This window comes from Mus musculus, chromosome 7, assembly GCF_000001635.26.
Source record: "Mus musculus strain C57BL/6J chromosome 7, GRCm38.p6 C57BL/6J".
NCBI classification, from domain to species: Eukaryota; Metazoa; Chordata; class Mammalia; order Rodentia; family Muridae; genus Mus; species Mus musculus.
In genome coordinates this window covers 30,290,802-30,308,641 of record NC_000073.6, presented here as the reverse complement: position 1 = coordinate 30,308,641, position 17,840 = coordinate 30,290,802, and the positions used below count along the sequence as shown (strand labels likewise).

At 52.5% G+C, this 17,840-nt stretch overlaps 1 protein-coding gene across 3 annotated transcripts; it reads right to left on the bottom strand.

Annotated features, from left to right (window-relative positions):
• Window positions 1–274: 274 nt before the first annotated feature.
• Window positions 275–16,947, bottom strand: Clip3 (CAP-GLY domain containing linker protein 3). 3 transcript variants are annotated; one of them, NM_001081114.2, is made up of 14 exons: window positions 16,800–16,947; window positions 16,276–16,500; window positions 11,655–11,794; window positions 11,476–11,569; window positions 11,126–11,287; window positions 10,604–10,722; window positions 9,594–9,830; window positions 6,661–6,796; window positions 6,378–6,506; window positions 5,129–5,272; window positions 4,911–5,034; window positions 4,666–4,730; window positions 2,811–2,883; window positions 275–1,836 (listed from the first exon to the last, which is right to left on the bottom strand). In NM_001081114.2, exons 2-14 carry the CDS (start codon window positions 16,439–16,441, stop codon window positions 1,782–1,784), a joined length of 1,644 nt encoding a protein of 547 aa, NP_001074583.1. In that variant the 5' UTR covers window positions 16,442–16,500; window positions 16,800–16,947; the 3' UTR covers window positions 275–1,781. The 3 variants fall into 3 exon arrangements, with proteins under 3 accessions (NP_001074583.1, NP_001347692.1, NP_001347693.1); NM_001360763.1 differs by having other exon boundaries at window positions 16,276–16,487; NM_001360764.1 differs by having other exon boundaries at window positions 16,276–16,464.
• Window positions 16,948–17,840: the final 893 nt, after the last annotated feature.

Sequence of the window (17,840 nt, the reverse complement as noted above, 5' to 3'; positions counted from 1 at the left end):
GTCCTAAACTCAGGCGGGACTTCGCCTGGTTCCTACCAATCAGTACTCCAGAACCTAACAGACCTGCGTGTCCTTGTGGACTCAGTTGAGACCCACAGCGAGGGCGACTGCAGGAAAGGAGCGTGAAGGGCTTAGCCTTCTGCAGGTCAAGTTGTAAGTCCTATGTCACTGACACAGGGACAGGACATTAAACAAACAAACAAACCTTCTGCCATTCTTACCCAGCAAGGGCACAGGGTCAATGCAGTAACCCCCCAGTGACCTGACACAAGAAGGCCATAGAAACGTCTTTATTGAAGAGGACAGGAGTCATGCTGATTTTAGGGACATGCAGTGAAGGGGCAGTCGTGAGCTGTCCTTGGTGGTCAGGGCCCCAGGTCTGCTCTGGACCTATGGGGCCCTCAGGTTCTCCCGCAGGCTGTTGGTCTGGCCCAGGAGCTGTGAAGTCCTTTGGGGCCAATGACTCAGATTTAGTGTCTTGGACCTGTGACCGGAAGGTAGATTGAAGTAGGGACTCCATGACTTGGGGTCCTGTTAGAGCCCTGGGGCCCTGCACATATTAGTAATCAGAGATTTGGGACTTGGGGGTTCCCTTGAAGCTGGGGCCCATGGAATTTGGAGGTTGAGAGATTAGATGATCCATGGACTAAGAGTATTAGAGTCCTCTATCCTTGTTCCAAAGATGGGACTTCCTGTTTGGGGTCTCCTGGTGCCTGGGAGTCAGGTTTGAGATGCCCTGAGAGCCTGGCAACAGGGTCCTTCCTCCCAGTCCTTAGGACCTTGTAGTTGGGGTTTCCTGAGGGCTTGGGATTGGGGTCTTAAGTTTGGGATTCCCTGGGGATTTGAAGATTCTGTTACTTGGGTAGGGAAGTCCTGGGAATTAGAAATTTGGGGTCTTCTAGAGATCGTGGGGCTTGGAGGGATGGGAAATTTGGGGACATATATAATATATATTCTCTCTGGAATTTGAACTCCCCAGAGTTCTAGAATGGGGCCTCCAAATTTGGGGATTTCCCCCCAAAGGGGGGAAGTTATCACTTTAAAAAATAGAGAATTTTCTGGGAGCCTTGGCCAGCACAGGGACTGTGGGCCATGTGGGGTGGGCTTCATACAAGGCACTGGGGGTTTCTCAGGGTACAGAGGGCAGGAAGACTTGCTGTCCTGTAATTCATGCTTCCAGGACGGTTTTGGTGTTTGTAAATTGGGGTGAGTGGGCCGACTAAGTGGGTGTCTTGTTCAGGGGTGAGAACAGGGACTTAAGTGAATGGGGGGCATCTCTGATAAGGAGAGTAGAATATAAGGGCTTTCTGGTGACCTTGGGGTCACAACATTTTGAGGAGACTGATGTTAAATGGGGACAGTGATGTGGCTGGCTATTCTGGAAGTATGACCTATGCTTAAGGAGAACCAGGGTGGGGGGTCTTCATTCATGGGACTCTAATTCACTGGTAACTCAAGAACGTCCTGTTGTGGAGAGGGTCAGCATCCCTTGGGTGAAGTGGAAAATGTTTATTGGGGGGAATCTGCTCTGAGGAGTAGGGGACAGGGACTAGCCTGAAGGTGCTACTCAGGGAATCTCTTTTGGGAAACATGAGGTCTGTATTTAGGGAGTCGTCGTGGTGGGAGATCTGTTAATAATGGGACCTCAGTAATCGAGGGCTGGCTAACGGGGTTTCTATTCTGAAGTCACTGGGAATCTCTATCTTGGGATGGCTGGGGGGGCTCCTTGTGTTAGGAGATGCTAGAGGGGACTCTGTCTCTGTGTTAGGTATCCAGGGCCTCTAAGACTGCATCTCTGCCCTCAGCATCCAAGGAAACCAGCAGCAGAAGAGTAACCTAGAAGAGGAAGAAGAACAGTCAGGTGGGGTGTAGGTGTGGGCATCTGGCTCCCTCACTTCACCTCTGTGCCTGGCGTTCTTCCTCTGGCTGTGCCTGTGTACGCTTGGACGGTGTGTGCGTGCGTGTGTGTGTGTGTGCGCGCACGCGTGTGTGTGTGTGTGTGTGTGTGTGCACGCGTGCGTGCACGTGCACATGTTGGGGGAGGGAGGTTTCTGCTTCCTCAGCTGAAGTCTCCAGAAGCCAGGCAAGCCTTGCTTTCTAAAGATGCTCTCTCCCCTCCTTTCCTCCTTTGCTGTTTTTGCACGGCAGGGTCTCCTCGCTATATACTCCAAGCTGTTCTCAGGCTGGGGACAATCCTTCTGCCTCAGCCTCCCTATGCTGCATGAGCCACTGTACAAGACAAGAATGGCATACTCTGTCTGTCTGGTCTTTGGTTTGTTTTGGCTTGTTTTTCCAAGACAAGGTTTCTTTGTGTAGCTTGGGCTGTCTTAGAACTTGCTCTGTAGACTAGGCTGGCTCTGCCCCCTAGTGCTGGAACTAAAAGTGTGCACCATCTCTGCCTGGCTTTTTGGGTTTGGGTTTGGGTTTGGTTTTTTGTTTGTTTGTTTTTGTTTTCTTGGGCAAGCTTCTCTCCGTGTCTCTCTGTGTCTCCCTGTGTCCTGGAACTCATTTTGTAGACCAAGTTGTAAGATGTCCTAGAACCCAGAGAGAGCCACCTGCCTCTTTCCCCTTTCCTTCTTTCTCATTTTTAAAGTGGGTTTCATGAATGAGACAGTCTCACACCATGTAGCTCAGGAAGGCATGGAATCCTTGATCCTCCTGTCTGCTGGGTGCTGGGATTACAGACATAACACCCACATCCATTCTACTTACAACTGAACTTCCATTTCCAACCCAAGGAGGGCCTTGCACACCACCGCCAGTGGCCTTGCAGGCATCTCTAACCCTCTGCTAGAAGGTGAGCCACACACCTGGAGATAGAGTTCTCTGACGCAATGTCCTTTGGGGTCCGGACTGTCGTAAAGGTGCGTTTGGGCTGTGTCACTAGAGAAGAAGGCAAAGTCTCAAGGGAGGTGACAGTTAAGTCACCTGTGTTATTGACAACCCTCCCCCCCCACACACACATACACAGTCATATCTATCCATGTCTCCAGACCCTGACTAGACCCCTTCATCATCTACATGTTCTTGAACCTCTTATTAGTACCTGGCGACCCCGCCATTAGTTACCCACGCCTCCAATACTCCTCTAATGAAGCCCTCTTCCCCAGGACCTGCTTACACCCTTATTTTTGTTAGTTAGGTTGGGTTTCATTTGTTTTAAATAGTCTCACTGTGTACTTGAGATTGGTCTAAAATTTGCAGTCCTTCCACTTCAACTCCAGGAATGTTGGTATTACAGATTTTTAATATTTTTTATGTACATTGGTGCTCTGCCTGCATGTATGTCTGTGTGAGGGTGTCAGACCCCCTAAACTGGAATTACAGATAATTATGAATTGACATGGGGGTGCTGGGAATTGAACTCTGGTCTTTTGGGAAAACAGCAGTGACCTTAACCATTGAGCCATCTCTCCAGCCCCACAGGTGTTCTTTTTTTTTTTTTTCCCCCTCTCTATTTTTTTTTCTCAGTGCTTAGGATTGAACCCAGAGCCTTATGCATGTTGAGTTATGTTCCACACCTAATCCCTCACTGGGGGATTCTAGGCAGGGGCTCTACCACTGAGCCACGCCCCCAGCCCCTCACTGGGGGATTCTAGGCAGGGGCTCTACCACTGAGCCACGCCCCCAGCCCCTCACTGGAGGATTCTAGGCAGGGGCTCTACCACTGAGCCACGCCCCCAGCCCCTCACTGGAGGATTCTAGGCAGGGGCTCTACCACTGAGCTATGTCCCCAGCCCCTCACTGGGGGATTCTAGGCAGGGGCTCTACCACTGAGCCACGCCCCCAGCCCCTCACTGGGGGATTCTAGGTAGGGGCTCTACCACTGAGCCACGCCCCCAGCCCCTCACTGGAGGATTCTAGGCAGGGGCTCTACCACTGAGCTATGTCCCCAGCCCCTCACTGGGGGATTCTAGGCAGGGGCTCTACCACTGAGCCACACCCCAGCCCCTCACTGGGGGATTCTAGGCAGGGGCTCTACCACTGAGCCACGCCCCCAGCCCCTCACTGGGGGATTCTAGGCAGGGGCTCTACCACTGAGCCATGCCCCCAGCCCCTCACTGGGGGAGTCTAGGTAGGGGCTCTACCACTGAGCCACGCCCCCAGCCCCTCACTGGAGGATTCTAGGCAGGGGCTCTACCACTGAGCTATGTCCCCAGCCCCTCACTGGGGGATTCTAGGCAGGGGCTCTACCACTGAGCCACACCCCAGCCCCTCACTGGGGGATTCTAGGCAGGGGCTCTACCACTGAGCCACGCCCCCAGCCCCTCACTGGGGGATTCTAGGCAGGGGCTCTACCACTGAGCCATGCCCCCAGCCCCTCACTGGGGGAGTCTAGGTAGGGGCTCTACCACTGAGCCACGCCCCCAGCCCCTCACTGGGGGATTCTAGGCAGGGGCTCTACCACTGAGCCACGCCCCCAGCCCCTCACTGGGGGATTCTAGGCAGGGGCTCTACAACTAAACTGTATTCTAAACCCTCATTCCCTTGGTAACTTCCCCATATCTACAGGACCTAACTTTCTTGGGGGCCTGTCTTATATTTTTCTGGCCACATGTATCAGGGTAAATGGCAGAGATTGTCACTAACATATAGCTGAGACCCCACAGCCCTTCTCCCATTCTGATACCCATACTCCTTCCTGCATCCCGGCCTCCAACTCACTTGTCACTTGATGCACTTTTTTGGCTCCAACACTGTCTCCGGGGGGATCAGTGGATCCACCAATCCTGGGGAGACACAGAAAATTCAGAACCATGAAGGGCTAGGAGCTGAATGAACCCCCAGGAGCGCAAAGGAAATAGGGAGAGTACAACAACCAACCATGCCTCGCCAGTCCAAAAGGACCATCTGAGGGGAGACATGGGCTCTAGGTGGCTTCCTGAGTGGAGGGGCACAGCGAGGCTCACCTCTGGATACGAGATGCTGGTGCAAAGACCCCATGCCTCGGGGCACAGGTAAAGTACCGGACGCCGAACACAGAGCCGTCATGTTTGCCTGTGGGCTGGTCCAGCTCGATGCCATACCAGTAACCTGTAACAAGGGTGTTGCCAGGAGGCCTCAACTTCAGTGCCAACCCAGGGCCTTGTGCATCCGAGTCACATCCCACCCCAGAGCCCACCCTCACCTGGAGCAAAGTCAGTCTTCCCATAGAAGCGCACAATCCCCTGCTTCTGGCCTGCCACAAGGACTTGGTCTCCAACTTCAGCTTTGGCCCCTTCACGCTGCTGCAGACTGCCCAGAGATGGGGAAGATGGGGACTTCTTCTTCCCTGGGAATGAAAGGTAAAGATATGGAGCCCAAAGGAAAAATGGAAGTGGAAATCAGGAGCCCCCAAATTTCCCTTCAATAATGCAGGGAAGGAAGTTGGAGCCATGGCTCAGAAACATAGCACTTGCTTAGCATATATTTGAGTCCTGAATACAATCCCTAGTGTGACCAGACAGCAAAAGAAAAGGAACTGGAGGTAGTGATAAGGGACTATAGTCCCAGGGCTCAGGAGACATGAACTAAGGTGGGGTTTTTGCTTTTGTTTTCTGAGACAGGGTTTATGTGGCCCTAGAACTCATTCGTAGACCAGGCTGTCCTCGAACCCACAGAGTTCCACCTGCCTCTGCTTCTCTAGTGCTGGGATCAATGGTGTACGCCACCATCACTCAGTAAGCCAAGGTGTTCAAGATCAGCCTATGCAACCCTGTGGGACCTCACCTAGAAAATAAATAGGGTTGAGCTCCGCTCAGCGTTGAGAACCCGAGTTTAGATTCCTGGCAGTCGTGTAAAGAGGCAGGGGCAGTCTTGGGCACCAAGACACTGGACACAGGCTGGAGCCTGTGTGCTGGCCAGTCTAGCCAAATATATGATCTTATGTTCAGTGAAAGATCCTGTCTCACAAAAATTAAGCAGAAGCTGGGCAGGGGTGGCAAACTCTTCTAACCCCAGCACTCAGGAGACAGAGGCAGGCGGATCTCCACGTGATCAGGCATGTATTTATGAGAGCGCCCACCAACACTTGTCCACACATGGTCTCATACATCAGAGAGAGAGGGGACAGTGGTAAGATAAGGTTGAGTTTTAGTCTGAGAATACCTTTATTCATAAAAGCCAGAAACTTCTGGAAGAGTGAAACCCCTACAGACAGATTCTTCCCTAAAACTGGGAGAGGTCTTGGGGCCTGAGAGTAAACTAAGTCCCAGGAGGCTGGGAACCCCAGACTAAAAGCTGGTTTGGGCCGGTGGTGGGTGAGAGGAGAAACTGAGTCACTGAAGGAGGGAGTCAGCTTATTCTCTACAGTTGGTGTTGAGGAAAGACAATCCTGAGCTACCCCACAGTGTTCCCAAGGCTGCCTCTTCCCACGCCTTTGACTCCACACTCCTGACCTTTGTGTTCTCTTCGGCCCTTGCCAGTTACACGGGAGAAGTCCATCCGGGGAGTCCGGGGCGTGGAGGTAACAGATGAGGGGGGTGCATCCACTGCCTTGGAGACTTTGGACACAGAGGCAAAGAGACCTGAGGAGGAAGCAGAGACTGGGATTAGCATTGCCCAAGCCAAGAGACCCTTAGGCTTTGCTGTGTCTCCTCCCCCATCCCCTTTCCCCAGACAGCAGCATCAGAATTGAGCATACCCCCATCCCTCCGACCTGGGCTCCAGTCAGAGACTGACCTTGCTTGGGAGGGCAGATGAAGTACCGGACACCCCCAACGCTGCCATCGTTCTTGCCTTCTGGTTCATCTAGCTCCACGCCCACCCACTGGCCGCTGGCGAACTCAGTGGTCCCACAGAACCTCAGCGTGCCCGTCTGGGGGGGACAAGGATGACATGGCTTAGGCAGGGACTGTGGATACAATGGTGGACCACTGACAAGACAGGCAGCATGGCAGAATGGATGCAGGAACCAGGTTCAAATCTCAGCTCTGGCTCTTATTGGCTAGGTGACTTCATAGGTCTCTTTATCCCTCAGCTTCCTCATCCACCAAATGGGAACAAAGACTGCATCCACTTAATAAAGATGTTGAGGGGATTGGGATATAGAACTCGATGGCAGAGTGACATTATGCATAAGGCCCTGGGTTCCAGCCCCATAAGCAAAAAAGATTGTCTCCGATCGGTCTTACCTACTTCAGTCATAGCTACAAGTGACATTCAGCTCAAAGTTTGACACTAGCTCTGGTGACTCATGTCTACAACCCCAGCACTTCAGATGCTGAGGCAGAGAACTGCAGGAAGATCAAGGCCAACCTTGATCACACAGGTTCCAGTCCAGCCTAAGCTACAGAGTGAGACCCTGTCTCAGTTCATTTGTGCCCCCACCTCCACCTGCCTTGAGCTAGGCTTCCCCAGTGCTGGGATTTCAGGCACGTGGTATCATGCCTGGTTTAAGAGTAGGGGAGATGACATTTTTTAAGACATATACAGATGCCAGAGACGTGGCTTAGTAGTTAAGAGCACTTGATGTTAAGATGGCAGAAGGTTGTTTCCCAGCACCTATGCCAGGAGGCTCACAACCACCTGTGACTGTAACTCTGGGAATCCAGTGCCCTCTTCTGGACTCCTGGGGTACTGCACCACTGTGCACACATTTAAAAACACATCTATACAAAACAAACAAAACAAAACAAAACAAAACAAAAACTTAGCTGCAGAGAGTTCTCAATGACTGTGGTCACTATAATCCTCAGAGGCCTCCTGATTATAACATACTTTGGATTCGTCTTTTTTTTTTTTTTTTTTTTTGGTTTGTTTTTGTTTTTCGAGACAGGGTTTCTCTGTATAGCCCTGGCTGTCCTGGAACTCACTTTGTAGACCAGGCTGGCCTCGAACTCAGAAATCCACCTGCGGAGTGCTAGGATTAAAGGCATGTGCCACCATGCCCGACTTTTTTTCTTTTTTGAATCAGGGTTTCAAGTAGCCCAGGCTGGGCTTGGATGTCTGACTTCCCTGTTTCTGCCTCCTGAGAGCTAGGAATGTGCCACCACACACAGCCATTCATTTTTTCTCTCTCTCTGCAGTGCTCATGCATGCTGGGCAAGCATTCTACCACTGAGCTAATAGCTCTCACTCCCAGCCATGAGTTCCTTGTCTAAAGAACAGGCTAACTAAAGCTGGAGATGTGGCTCAGCGACAGAGCACTTGCCTAGTATCTAGGAAGCACTAGCTCTCTCTCTCTCTCTCTCTGGAACAACAGACAGACGGATTGACAGAGCTAGCCTGCTAACTGTTCTCTATGGGGATGGGGACGGTGCTCGGCAAACAAAGCACAGTTAGCATATACCGGGCTCTCTTCTGAAGGCCTCAGACTTTCTGACACGCACCTCCAACCTGCCCGTGGTGGGCACTGTCATCTCACTTACAGGGGGAGAAGCTGACAGAGGAACATCACTATCCCAGGACCTACTCCTGGTGTGTGACAAAGCTGAACGGAACCTGGGCAAGCTACTAAGCCTAAGCTGGTTGTTGCTTTAACAGTGCTGGGTATCCCACGGCTAAGGACAGAAGGCGAGCGCCTCTTCTGGGCTATCAAATGGGGAGGGTACGCCTCATACCCTCAAACTGTCCAGTGAGTTACAGGAAGTTTTCTGGATGCGCCACAGTGAGCTCTTTAAAAATGGTGTTTGAGCTCAGGTTGCCGCACCTGTATGGCAAGCACCTTTTCCTCTGGGCCGTCTCATGGCCCCAGGAGCTTTTGGTTAGGAAACAAAACACTCGACAAACAAACAAACAAACAACAACAAAAATCCAAAATCCCACTTCCTACAAGAGGTCTGCGGGTCTGGTGCGATCCAGCCCCTTCCGATCTCTCTAGCTCCCCTCCTATCCCAGGATTCCTCTGCTTCCGCACTGTTCCTTCACTTTAGGAGCGCCTTCCTCAGCTTGAATATCACGTCCTCAGGGAAGCCTTCTCGGAACACTCCAGCTAAAACCTCTCCTGCCTCCAGCCAGGGTCTGTTTCCTAAACCCAGGCACTGAGTGTCTGTCACCATCCCTGCTGCCACTGGGACTGAACAGAGCCACCGCAGCACTTTACTGTCTACTCCATTATCAGCAGAACTCCACGGAGCAGAGCTGGGGTTGCCATGACCCTCTGTCCTAAAGCACAAATGCGCTGGCACGAGGGGCACCAGGCAAGGGAAAGAAAGCTGAGGTGGGTAGAGGAAACACACTTTCTCTGCCTCTTCCCCAGCCGCCCCCTGTTGGCTTTAACTCAAGACACTTCCTGCTTCTCTTCTCCTGGGTCACTTAGCTTCTACCCTGAGGCCCCTAACATCCCAGTGAAAGCCCTGACTTTGCACCCGAGGGTAAAGTGGGTCACAGGCCTTCCAGGAGAACCACGGTTGTGCAGAGAGCTATGCTAATCACTGTTTCAGCTGTGACTGTGACTGCATTCAGGGGACAGGTCTGTCAGAGCTCAGCACAGGGTGTACATCGTACAAACGTAGTGTGCTGATAACAACTTCTAGGAGAAACAAAGTATGGTGTGACTGCCGGGGAGTCTGTCCGAAGCCCATGCACCCAGCTCTAGGGGCTGGGGGCAGGGGGCGGGGGGGGGGGTCGGTGCGAGAGCTGAGTCCTCCCCACCCCTCATCCCAGCCCCTGACCTTCTGCCCATCAAGGAGCACTCTGTCTCCTAGGCGCAGGCCCAGCGCGCTGAGCATGAGATTGCCTGGGACGTTGTCATAGTTGGGGAGTGTAACTTTGGGCAGGGTGCAGGACAGTGGCACAGCCTCTTCTAGGAGTGTCCGCAGTTCCTTGGCCACCAGGGCCGCCTCTGCCTTGTCAAGGGACATGTCCATGGGGTCTGGGACCACTTCCGCTGGCACCTGTCCCTTTCGGTTCTGTGGATCAAAGAGAACACAAGAAACAAGGACTGAGTGGGACAAGTCATACCCCTTTAGAGACCACACCTCAGACCTCCAGATTGGGTAAAGCTGGAGTTATGCTAAGTTACACTCTACGTCAATTTGGGAAGAGGAGGAAATGGAGGGTAAAGATGCAGATGTGACCTGGGTGCAGCGGTGCATATCTGCCAAGTATGGGGGAGGGGGGGGAGTTCCAGGCCCACCAGGGCTACATAGTGGAACCTTGGGGGAAAAAAAAGTGGTGGTACACACTTTTAGTTCCAGCACTAGGGAGGCAGAAGCAGAAGTAGGCATAACTCTGAGAGTTTGAGGCCAGCCTGGTCGACACAGAGAGTTTCAGGCCAGCCAGGGCTATGTACATAGTAAAACCCCATCTCAAAACCAAACAAAAGCAGACAATAAAAAAATAGAGACTCAAAGTCAACCTCCAAGACTCTAGGCCTGTTACATCACTGACCCTGGTCACCCAGGACTGAAAGAACACACTCCTCACGGCACATCCTGGGCAATTCTTCTGATCTCTTCACCTCAGACTCCCCATTGTAAAACGGGGCGTATAGTAATTAGAAGTGACCTGCTGCACAACGAACAGTACATGAATCTCAGGTGTGGTTTCACTTGTTTGTTAAATGTGCAGAGGTGTCCTGATGTTTTAGGAGAGGGCTTGATCCTCTCTCTTTGGAGGCCAGGCCTGCTGAAGGGAAAGAGAGAAGGCCGGAGGGAGGGGATGAAGGGGTGGGTGACAGTACCCTCAGTGCTGGGTTGGCACCATGCTCCAGTAAACATTTGGCAGCGCCCAGGCACAGATTCGAGGCAGCGATGTGCAGAGCCGAGCCATGGTTGAAGTCACTGCAGGTGGAGTTCACCACTGGGAAGTGGGCAGGTGAGGGAAGGGTAAGAGTGAGTGTCTGCCACATCTGCATGGAGCCTCACCCCTGCCTGCTCAGGGCTCCCAGTCTCTAAACATCTTGCCCAACCTACCCTTCTGTCACATATATGACCCCATCACCACTTACCCCCCACCAACACAACCAACACAACCTGCCATCCCGAGCCCGTGCATGTCTATCTATCCCTTGTTTCCTGTTTGAATCCTGGCACCCTTCAACCTTAGGCCTCAGTCTTTTATCCTTTCATCTTGAGTTTTTCCCCCCTTAACCAGATGGATGGTGGCCCCCACGCTCTCAAAACCCTGGGTACCCTTCTCCCTATAAGAAACTCCACCCTTCATCTAAGCCACACCCCGTTCCAGAGAGACTCCGCCTCCTCACCCCTGGGCCTCGCCCCCTTCAGCAGCACGCGAACAAGGTCTGGCACATCAAAATAGGCGGCATAGTGAAGGGCGTTCATGTTGGTCCAGCGGCTGCGCAGGGTCACATCTGCGCCTAGCGCCAGCAGCTGCTGTGAGAGACGCACAGCGGCCGCAGGGTCTCCTGCAAAGAGCGGGTGTCAGCTGGGAAGCCATTTTCCAATACAAGTGCCCAACACATCAGGAGGGACCCTTGTGTCTCAGTTATGCATTTTGGGGTCTTGGATAACAGTCACCAGATGTGCTATTTGGGCCTGAGTCCTCGGTGGTCTTGAGGGCTGGGAGCCTAGGTTGTGGGGTCTGGGCTCTTACCAACTCCATGAGCCCCAGCTTTGCACGCATAATGGAGCAGTGTCATATCTGTGAGCCCATCACGATCATTCACGTGGCAGCCACGACGAAGAATCTGTGAGCACCAGATAACAACATGGGATTACCCAAACACGGGCAACCGGGTCTCCTCCCTCCCCAACCTCCCGAAGTGCTCCTACCTCGTTGCCAATGACATCAATCTTGTGCTGGACTTGGGGGACCCACTGGCGTACAATGGCGAACAGCTCTGGGATGGTGGTCTTCGGGTCAAACAGAATTTCCTGGCACGCAGGGTCATTGGGATCGAAGAAGGTAAAAGCTGGAGAAAGAAGTACAGACTCACCCCAGGCAAGCCATCTCCCCTTTACATCACGAGAGGAGACTCTACATTGTTGCCTTTAAAGAGTCTTGAATACATGGTTTGAAATGGTGGCACACAGGCCACAGTCAACCCACAGGTGTTGTCTGGAAAACCAGCAGGTTTCAGCACAAGGAGGGCACTAAATGAAAAGCATACAGATCCCCCCCAGTGTCTTAAGAAATTGGTAATTCCACCCTTTGAAAGAGAGTGGTTGCATGTTCAGCATCTTTGCAGCTGCATGTTCAAGGGTCCTACTAAGCCTCTGGGCCCCAGTTACCAGGTCAAACTCTGGGCACAGTGAGCTGGGTGTGGTAGCACACGCCTGTCATCTCAGCTCGTTGGAATCTGAGGCTAACATGGACTGCCTGATCTACACAGCAAGACCCTGCCTCCACAATGTAGTTGTTAGAGACGGAGCTCGGTGGTAGATGCTGGCTTAGCAAATGCATGAGGCCCTGAATTCAGTCATCAGCACCGTGTGTGTGTGTGTGTGTGTGTGTGTGTGTGTGTGTGTGTGTGTGTAGAATGGACACAGTCTAGTCAAATTCCAAGAGGAGGTAAGTTTTTCTTTTCAATTTTTATCCGAAAAGCCCGGTCAGACACAAAGCACATGAGAGACAGAAACAGATGGAGCTCTGTGAGTTCTAAGACAGCCTGGTCTAAACAATGAGTTCTAGGCCACCAGAGGCTATACAATGAGACCTTGTCTCAGATAGATAAATATGCCAGAAATCTTTTGTGTTTTTGTTATTATTGTTGTTTGTTTGCTTTTTGGTTTTCAAGACAGTTTCTCTGTATAGCCCTAGCTGTCCTGGAACTCACTCTGTAGACCAGGCTGGCCTCGAACTCAGAAATCTGCCTGCCTCTGCCTCCCAAGTGCTGGGATTAAAGGCATGCGCCACCACTGCCCAGCCTTGTTTGTTTGTTTTTAAAAAATACTCAAAGGTATCTTTACAAATTTCTGGAGACTGGGGAGATGACGTAGCGGTTCAGGTCCCATTCTGTGCTTGCTGAGGACTTAAGCTCAGCCCCCAGCACCTTCCTCACGTAGCTCACACCTGGCTGTAGGTCTTGTTCTAGGGTGACACCTGACCTGACCTCTGGACTTCTCAAGCACCTGCACTCACTTGTATGTACCCACACACAGATGCACATGAATACACGTAATTAAGAACAATAACAAAATAACAAATCTTTAAAAGTTTAAGCTCTGTGTAGCATCTCTAAAACAGAGCCATGAATGGGCTCGGTCCGATCTGAGGCCAGCCAGGGCAGTGCTGGAAGGCATGTCTGTTTCTTGAATGGGATGCTGGTGAGCTGCTCTGGGTGACACTCCACGGGGGCCTCAGCCTGTGCTCAGTGGACGAATAAGTGAAGACTGGATCCCACACATCCAGAGGCGTGACCATGGACAGCGACCATGAACAGCGAGTCAGGAGTCTGTCCCCATCCACTGACGTCACAGCCTGTCCTGGCTCAGAACATTCCTCTGGCTCCCAGCTGCCCACAGGCCTCCCCGTGGTGCACAAGGCTCTGCACAATCTGCTCCCTTTATCTTCTGCACCCTCCCTCTCCCTTAGCCCTTCAGCCAACTGACCTTCTGTCCCTCCAACGTGCCAAGCAAATCCTGGCCTCTCCGCGCTGCTGTTGTCCAGTGTCCTCCTTCAGGCCTTCATAATGCTTTGCACACCCAAATCCACAGAGAGGCCTCCTCACACCACCCAGTCTCAACTGCTAGCCCTGGCCTCCTGTCCAAGCTGCCTGTTAACGTCTTGGCGTAGCGCAAACCCCCCAAAAATGGTTCGTGTGGTCCTTCCTCTCCCCTCTTCTCTCCCTTGCCTTCTCTCTCCTTCCCTTTCTCCTTCTAGTCCTCTCCCTGCTGAGGACAGAATCCAAGGCTTGAGCTAAGCAAGCTGAACAACACCCCAAGTTTCTCTCCTCTCTTGTCTCTCTCCCATTTTTGATTGTCACCTTCACCATAAAGACTTCATGTACACACTGTGTTTCTGTCCCGCCTTCCTTATGCCTCTATCCTCACTGGGAGGTGTGTCTACATTATGCCCACTTCACACAACACCACCATGCAGGAGAGGTCTAGTGGATCTCTTCAGAAATAAAACATGAACGGAGCAAACAAACACCACTGGCAGCTTTCTCCCTGAATAAGCCACACTTCCAAGACCTTTGTCCTACAAGCAGGACTATTCCTGGGGCCCGGCCTAGGTTCTGTGACTTCCAGCCAGATCCTGTTCAATTTCTAAAGGTTCTCCACTTTGCTGGGGTGGATCCCAAACTCCCACATGAGACTGTTGTGTGTGACTCTGTGTATACACATATGGACAGTGTGCACCGTGGGAACAGAGGTTGATGTCATCGGGTGTCTCCCTCTGTTGGCCACCTTAGTTTTGAGATAGGGTCAGCTCCAGGCATCCCCTGTCTCTGACTCCCTGGCACTAGCATTACAGATGCCAGCGGCCAGTGCCCAGTGCCTAGCCTTGTATGTGTGTACTGGGGATCTAAATATGTCTAAATGGCAAGGACTCTCTCAAATGAGCCATCTCTCCAGATAATATTCTTTTTATTTTTCTAGCTAGACTAAAATTTGTCCCTCTGATCGATCCCTTGTAGGTGACATGTCCACAGGCGATTCCTCCTGCCCCATCCCCCAACTCTCTGAACCTAGCACTAGTTTCTGAATCTCACAGCCCCTGGGCGCTGCCAGCCAACGCCTTCGCTGGAGAGGTCCTCACGCCTCTCCCCCACATCCAGTCGGGGCTGAGCGCCATCTCTCTCTCTCTAATCAGAAGCCAGAAGGAGCTTTCAAGGTTGTCAATCAAGAGCCAGTGGGATGGCTCTGCTGGTAAAGGCCTGTCACCAAGCCAGATGACCCAACTTCGATCCCGGGGATTCACGGGGTAAAAGGAGAGAAAGAGCTACAGAAATGTGTCATCTGACTGGCACACAGATGCCATGGCATGCACGTGCAAGCACACACAAAATCAACTAAAACGTAATTAACAAGGCTGCCCTACTCTATTTTTAGACTGCACACATGCACACACTGTTCTCTCCTTTTCACACTCAGAAAACAGGGAAAGCCCTTGGTGTGGCCTGGAAGTCCCTCCCAGACCTGTCCCCATTTCTGATTACTCCCTAAATGCAGCTTTGTGGTCTTGCAATTCCAAATGCATTTCTGCCCCTGGGCCTTTGCACATATTCTTCTACATTTCTGCCCCCGGGCCTCTGCACACACTTCTGCATTCCTGCCCCCGGGCCTTTGCACACACTCTTCTGCATTCCTGCCCCCGGGCCTTTGCACACACTCTTCTACATTTCTGCCCCCGGGCCTTTGCACACACTCTTCTGCATTCCTGCCCCCGGGCCTTTGCACACACTCTTCTGCATTTCTGCCCCAGCCTTTGCACACACTCTTCTGCATTCCTGCCCCAGGCCTTTGCACACACTCTTCTGCATTCCTGCCCCCGGGCCTTTGCACACACTCTTCTGCATTTCTGCCCCAGCCTTTGCACACACTCTTCTGCATTCCTGCCCCAGGCCTTTGCACACACTCTTCTGCATTCCTGCCCCCGGGCCTTTGCACACACTCTTCTCCAACTGGAGCTATTGGTCCAAGCTGCTTACAGCTGCTTCCTCCTGGTGCTTCTGGCCTCAGTCTGCAATGCACCTAATCAGAAAGAGCCAGCAACTACCCGCGTCTTCTGCTGGATGTCTCGCCTTTTGATACTTTGACAGCACACACTCCACTGTGCACAGTGAAGGTAGTATGTCCCTTCACTTGTTGGGTCTCTCTGAGAGCAAGGCTGATGCCTGAATCCTCCGTCCTCCACGAATGAAGACACTTCGTTTCCCCAGTTCCTCTCAGCTCCTCCCTCACACCCCTCCACCCCAGACCCTTGACTCCTGTGTTTAATTCTCCTGCAGCCTCCTCCTCCCTGCTCCGACCTGGGTTTTCCCCACATGCTACCTCTTAAGGGGAACCCTGTCTTTAAAAGCTCTTGCAGCATTCTGTGCTTGATAAAATCAATCTCATTGTCTCCTGTAATCTCATATTTAGCCTCATTTGTGGGACTGCGATTGGGGAGTTCTCTTGGCAAAGTCTTAGGAAAATCTTGCTCTGTGCTGTAGCTCCAGTTCCTAGCATAAAGTTAGGCTCGCAGTAGCTTCCAGACAGTGTTTGTTGAATGACTAAACGACTGAATTGATATGTCATGAATGGAGGACTAGAATTTTTCCAACCCCCATTCTCTAACAGATGATAGTGTAATTAACGAAGGAGAGCAGTCTAAAGGGCTCATCAACTAAGACTCCAGTGGACCACCTTCAGCATGCCCCCATCATCACCATCAACACAGCTCAGCCAAGCCACCCACCATCACCTAAAGCTCCAGACTAGATTCTAGGGTGGGGACAGTGGTTACCGTAGTCTTTGGGGAGCGGAGCAGGTGCTGAGGGGTGCACAACTGGCTTCTGCCGGCGCTCCTGGGTGGGGCTGGGGGCTTCTGGAACTGGTTCGTCTTCTTCCTCCTCCTCTTCCTCCTCCCCTCGGGGCGGAGGGGCCATTGGGGCAGGATCCGTCTTAGTCATGGTCCTCTGTAGCCCTTGGGGGCCTGTGCAAAGTTGGGGGGGTGGCCTGGAGGCAAACCCTTAAGATATAGGTCAGCATGAGAGGGCTCCCCACAGCGCGGGGGTCCAAGCCCCTTCAAGAGCCACGGGCGGCCCCCTAGTCCCCAGCTCTGGATTTGGGCAACCAAAGGGATCCCCGTTACTCGTTAGAAGGCCCAGGGATATGGGCCCCAATGCCTGCCACTTCTCTCAGGCCCAGCCTCCCATTCTTCTCTTCGGGTGCCAGGCCCCTGGGTCTCGGCCGCCCCCTCCCGGGGTTTGTTTATCTAGGGATGCAGGATGCTTCGCCCCTCCCCTTCTCCCCAGCCTCCCATCTTACCTCAGATGGCGCCGATTGGAGAGCAAGGCTGGGACTGAAGAGAGTTCAGGAGTATCGGGGTGTCAGTGTCGGGGGACGAGATGGGGGACGAGAGGGAGACAGAGAGAAGGGGACGAGGCCCAGACGCTGGCGGGGGATGGGGATGGAGAAGGAGGGGCGCTGGCGGAGCATGCGCAGTGACAAGACGCGGGGGAGGAGAAGCTGGGAGACAGAGCGCTGAGGCAGACGCTGGAGGCCACGGGAAGGGGCTAGACACTCGGGATCTCCAGAGGAATGGGAGATAGTCCCCTGGAAGGATGTGACAAACATAGAGTTGGAACAGGATGAGGTAGACAGAAGGACTAAAAAGACATGGGTGGGAACGGGTGTTTTCCTCCACTTAGCAAACCAGGTCGTGTTTAGCAGTGGTGAGTCTGGTACTGTGTCAGCCCTTTGTAAACTTCAGTCCTACTCCTTCTATGCTCATCCCACGTCCCACGTAAAGGGAGGGCCACATTTTTCTCTTCACTCTTACCCTCATCACCCAGGACAGAAAGGTTAGCCACCTGCTCAAGGATGGTGGTACTTGAACCAAGCTTTGTGGTTGCGGTAGTGTAGAGAGGTGACCAACGGTCTCTGGGTGCCATCTCTAAAAATATGTATCACTTCTAGCTCAGGGCCACCTCAGCCTCACACCTGCCTGGCCTTATCTATTACACCACAAATCACCGTGGCTTCGGCCTTCCACCTCTTCCTTCTAATGGGCAGACTGGGAATTTCCTCTTCGAGATAGTTCCAGAATTTTATCCTGCCTCTCCCTGCCTGGACCAGCCTCAGCCTCCTCTATTCTCTCTGTCCTCAGCCTGGCTGAACTGGTGCCGTAATAACAAGCTCTGCCTCTGGACCTTGCTGGACTCAGACACATTTGCTTGCCTGACACCAACCCCAGCAATAGCCAGTGTTAGTAGGTATGGTACAGGCCTACAACCCTGGCACTTAGGAGGCTGAAGACGGAGGCCTTGGATCCAGAGCCAACCTGGGCAACATAGCAAGAACCAATTA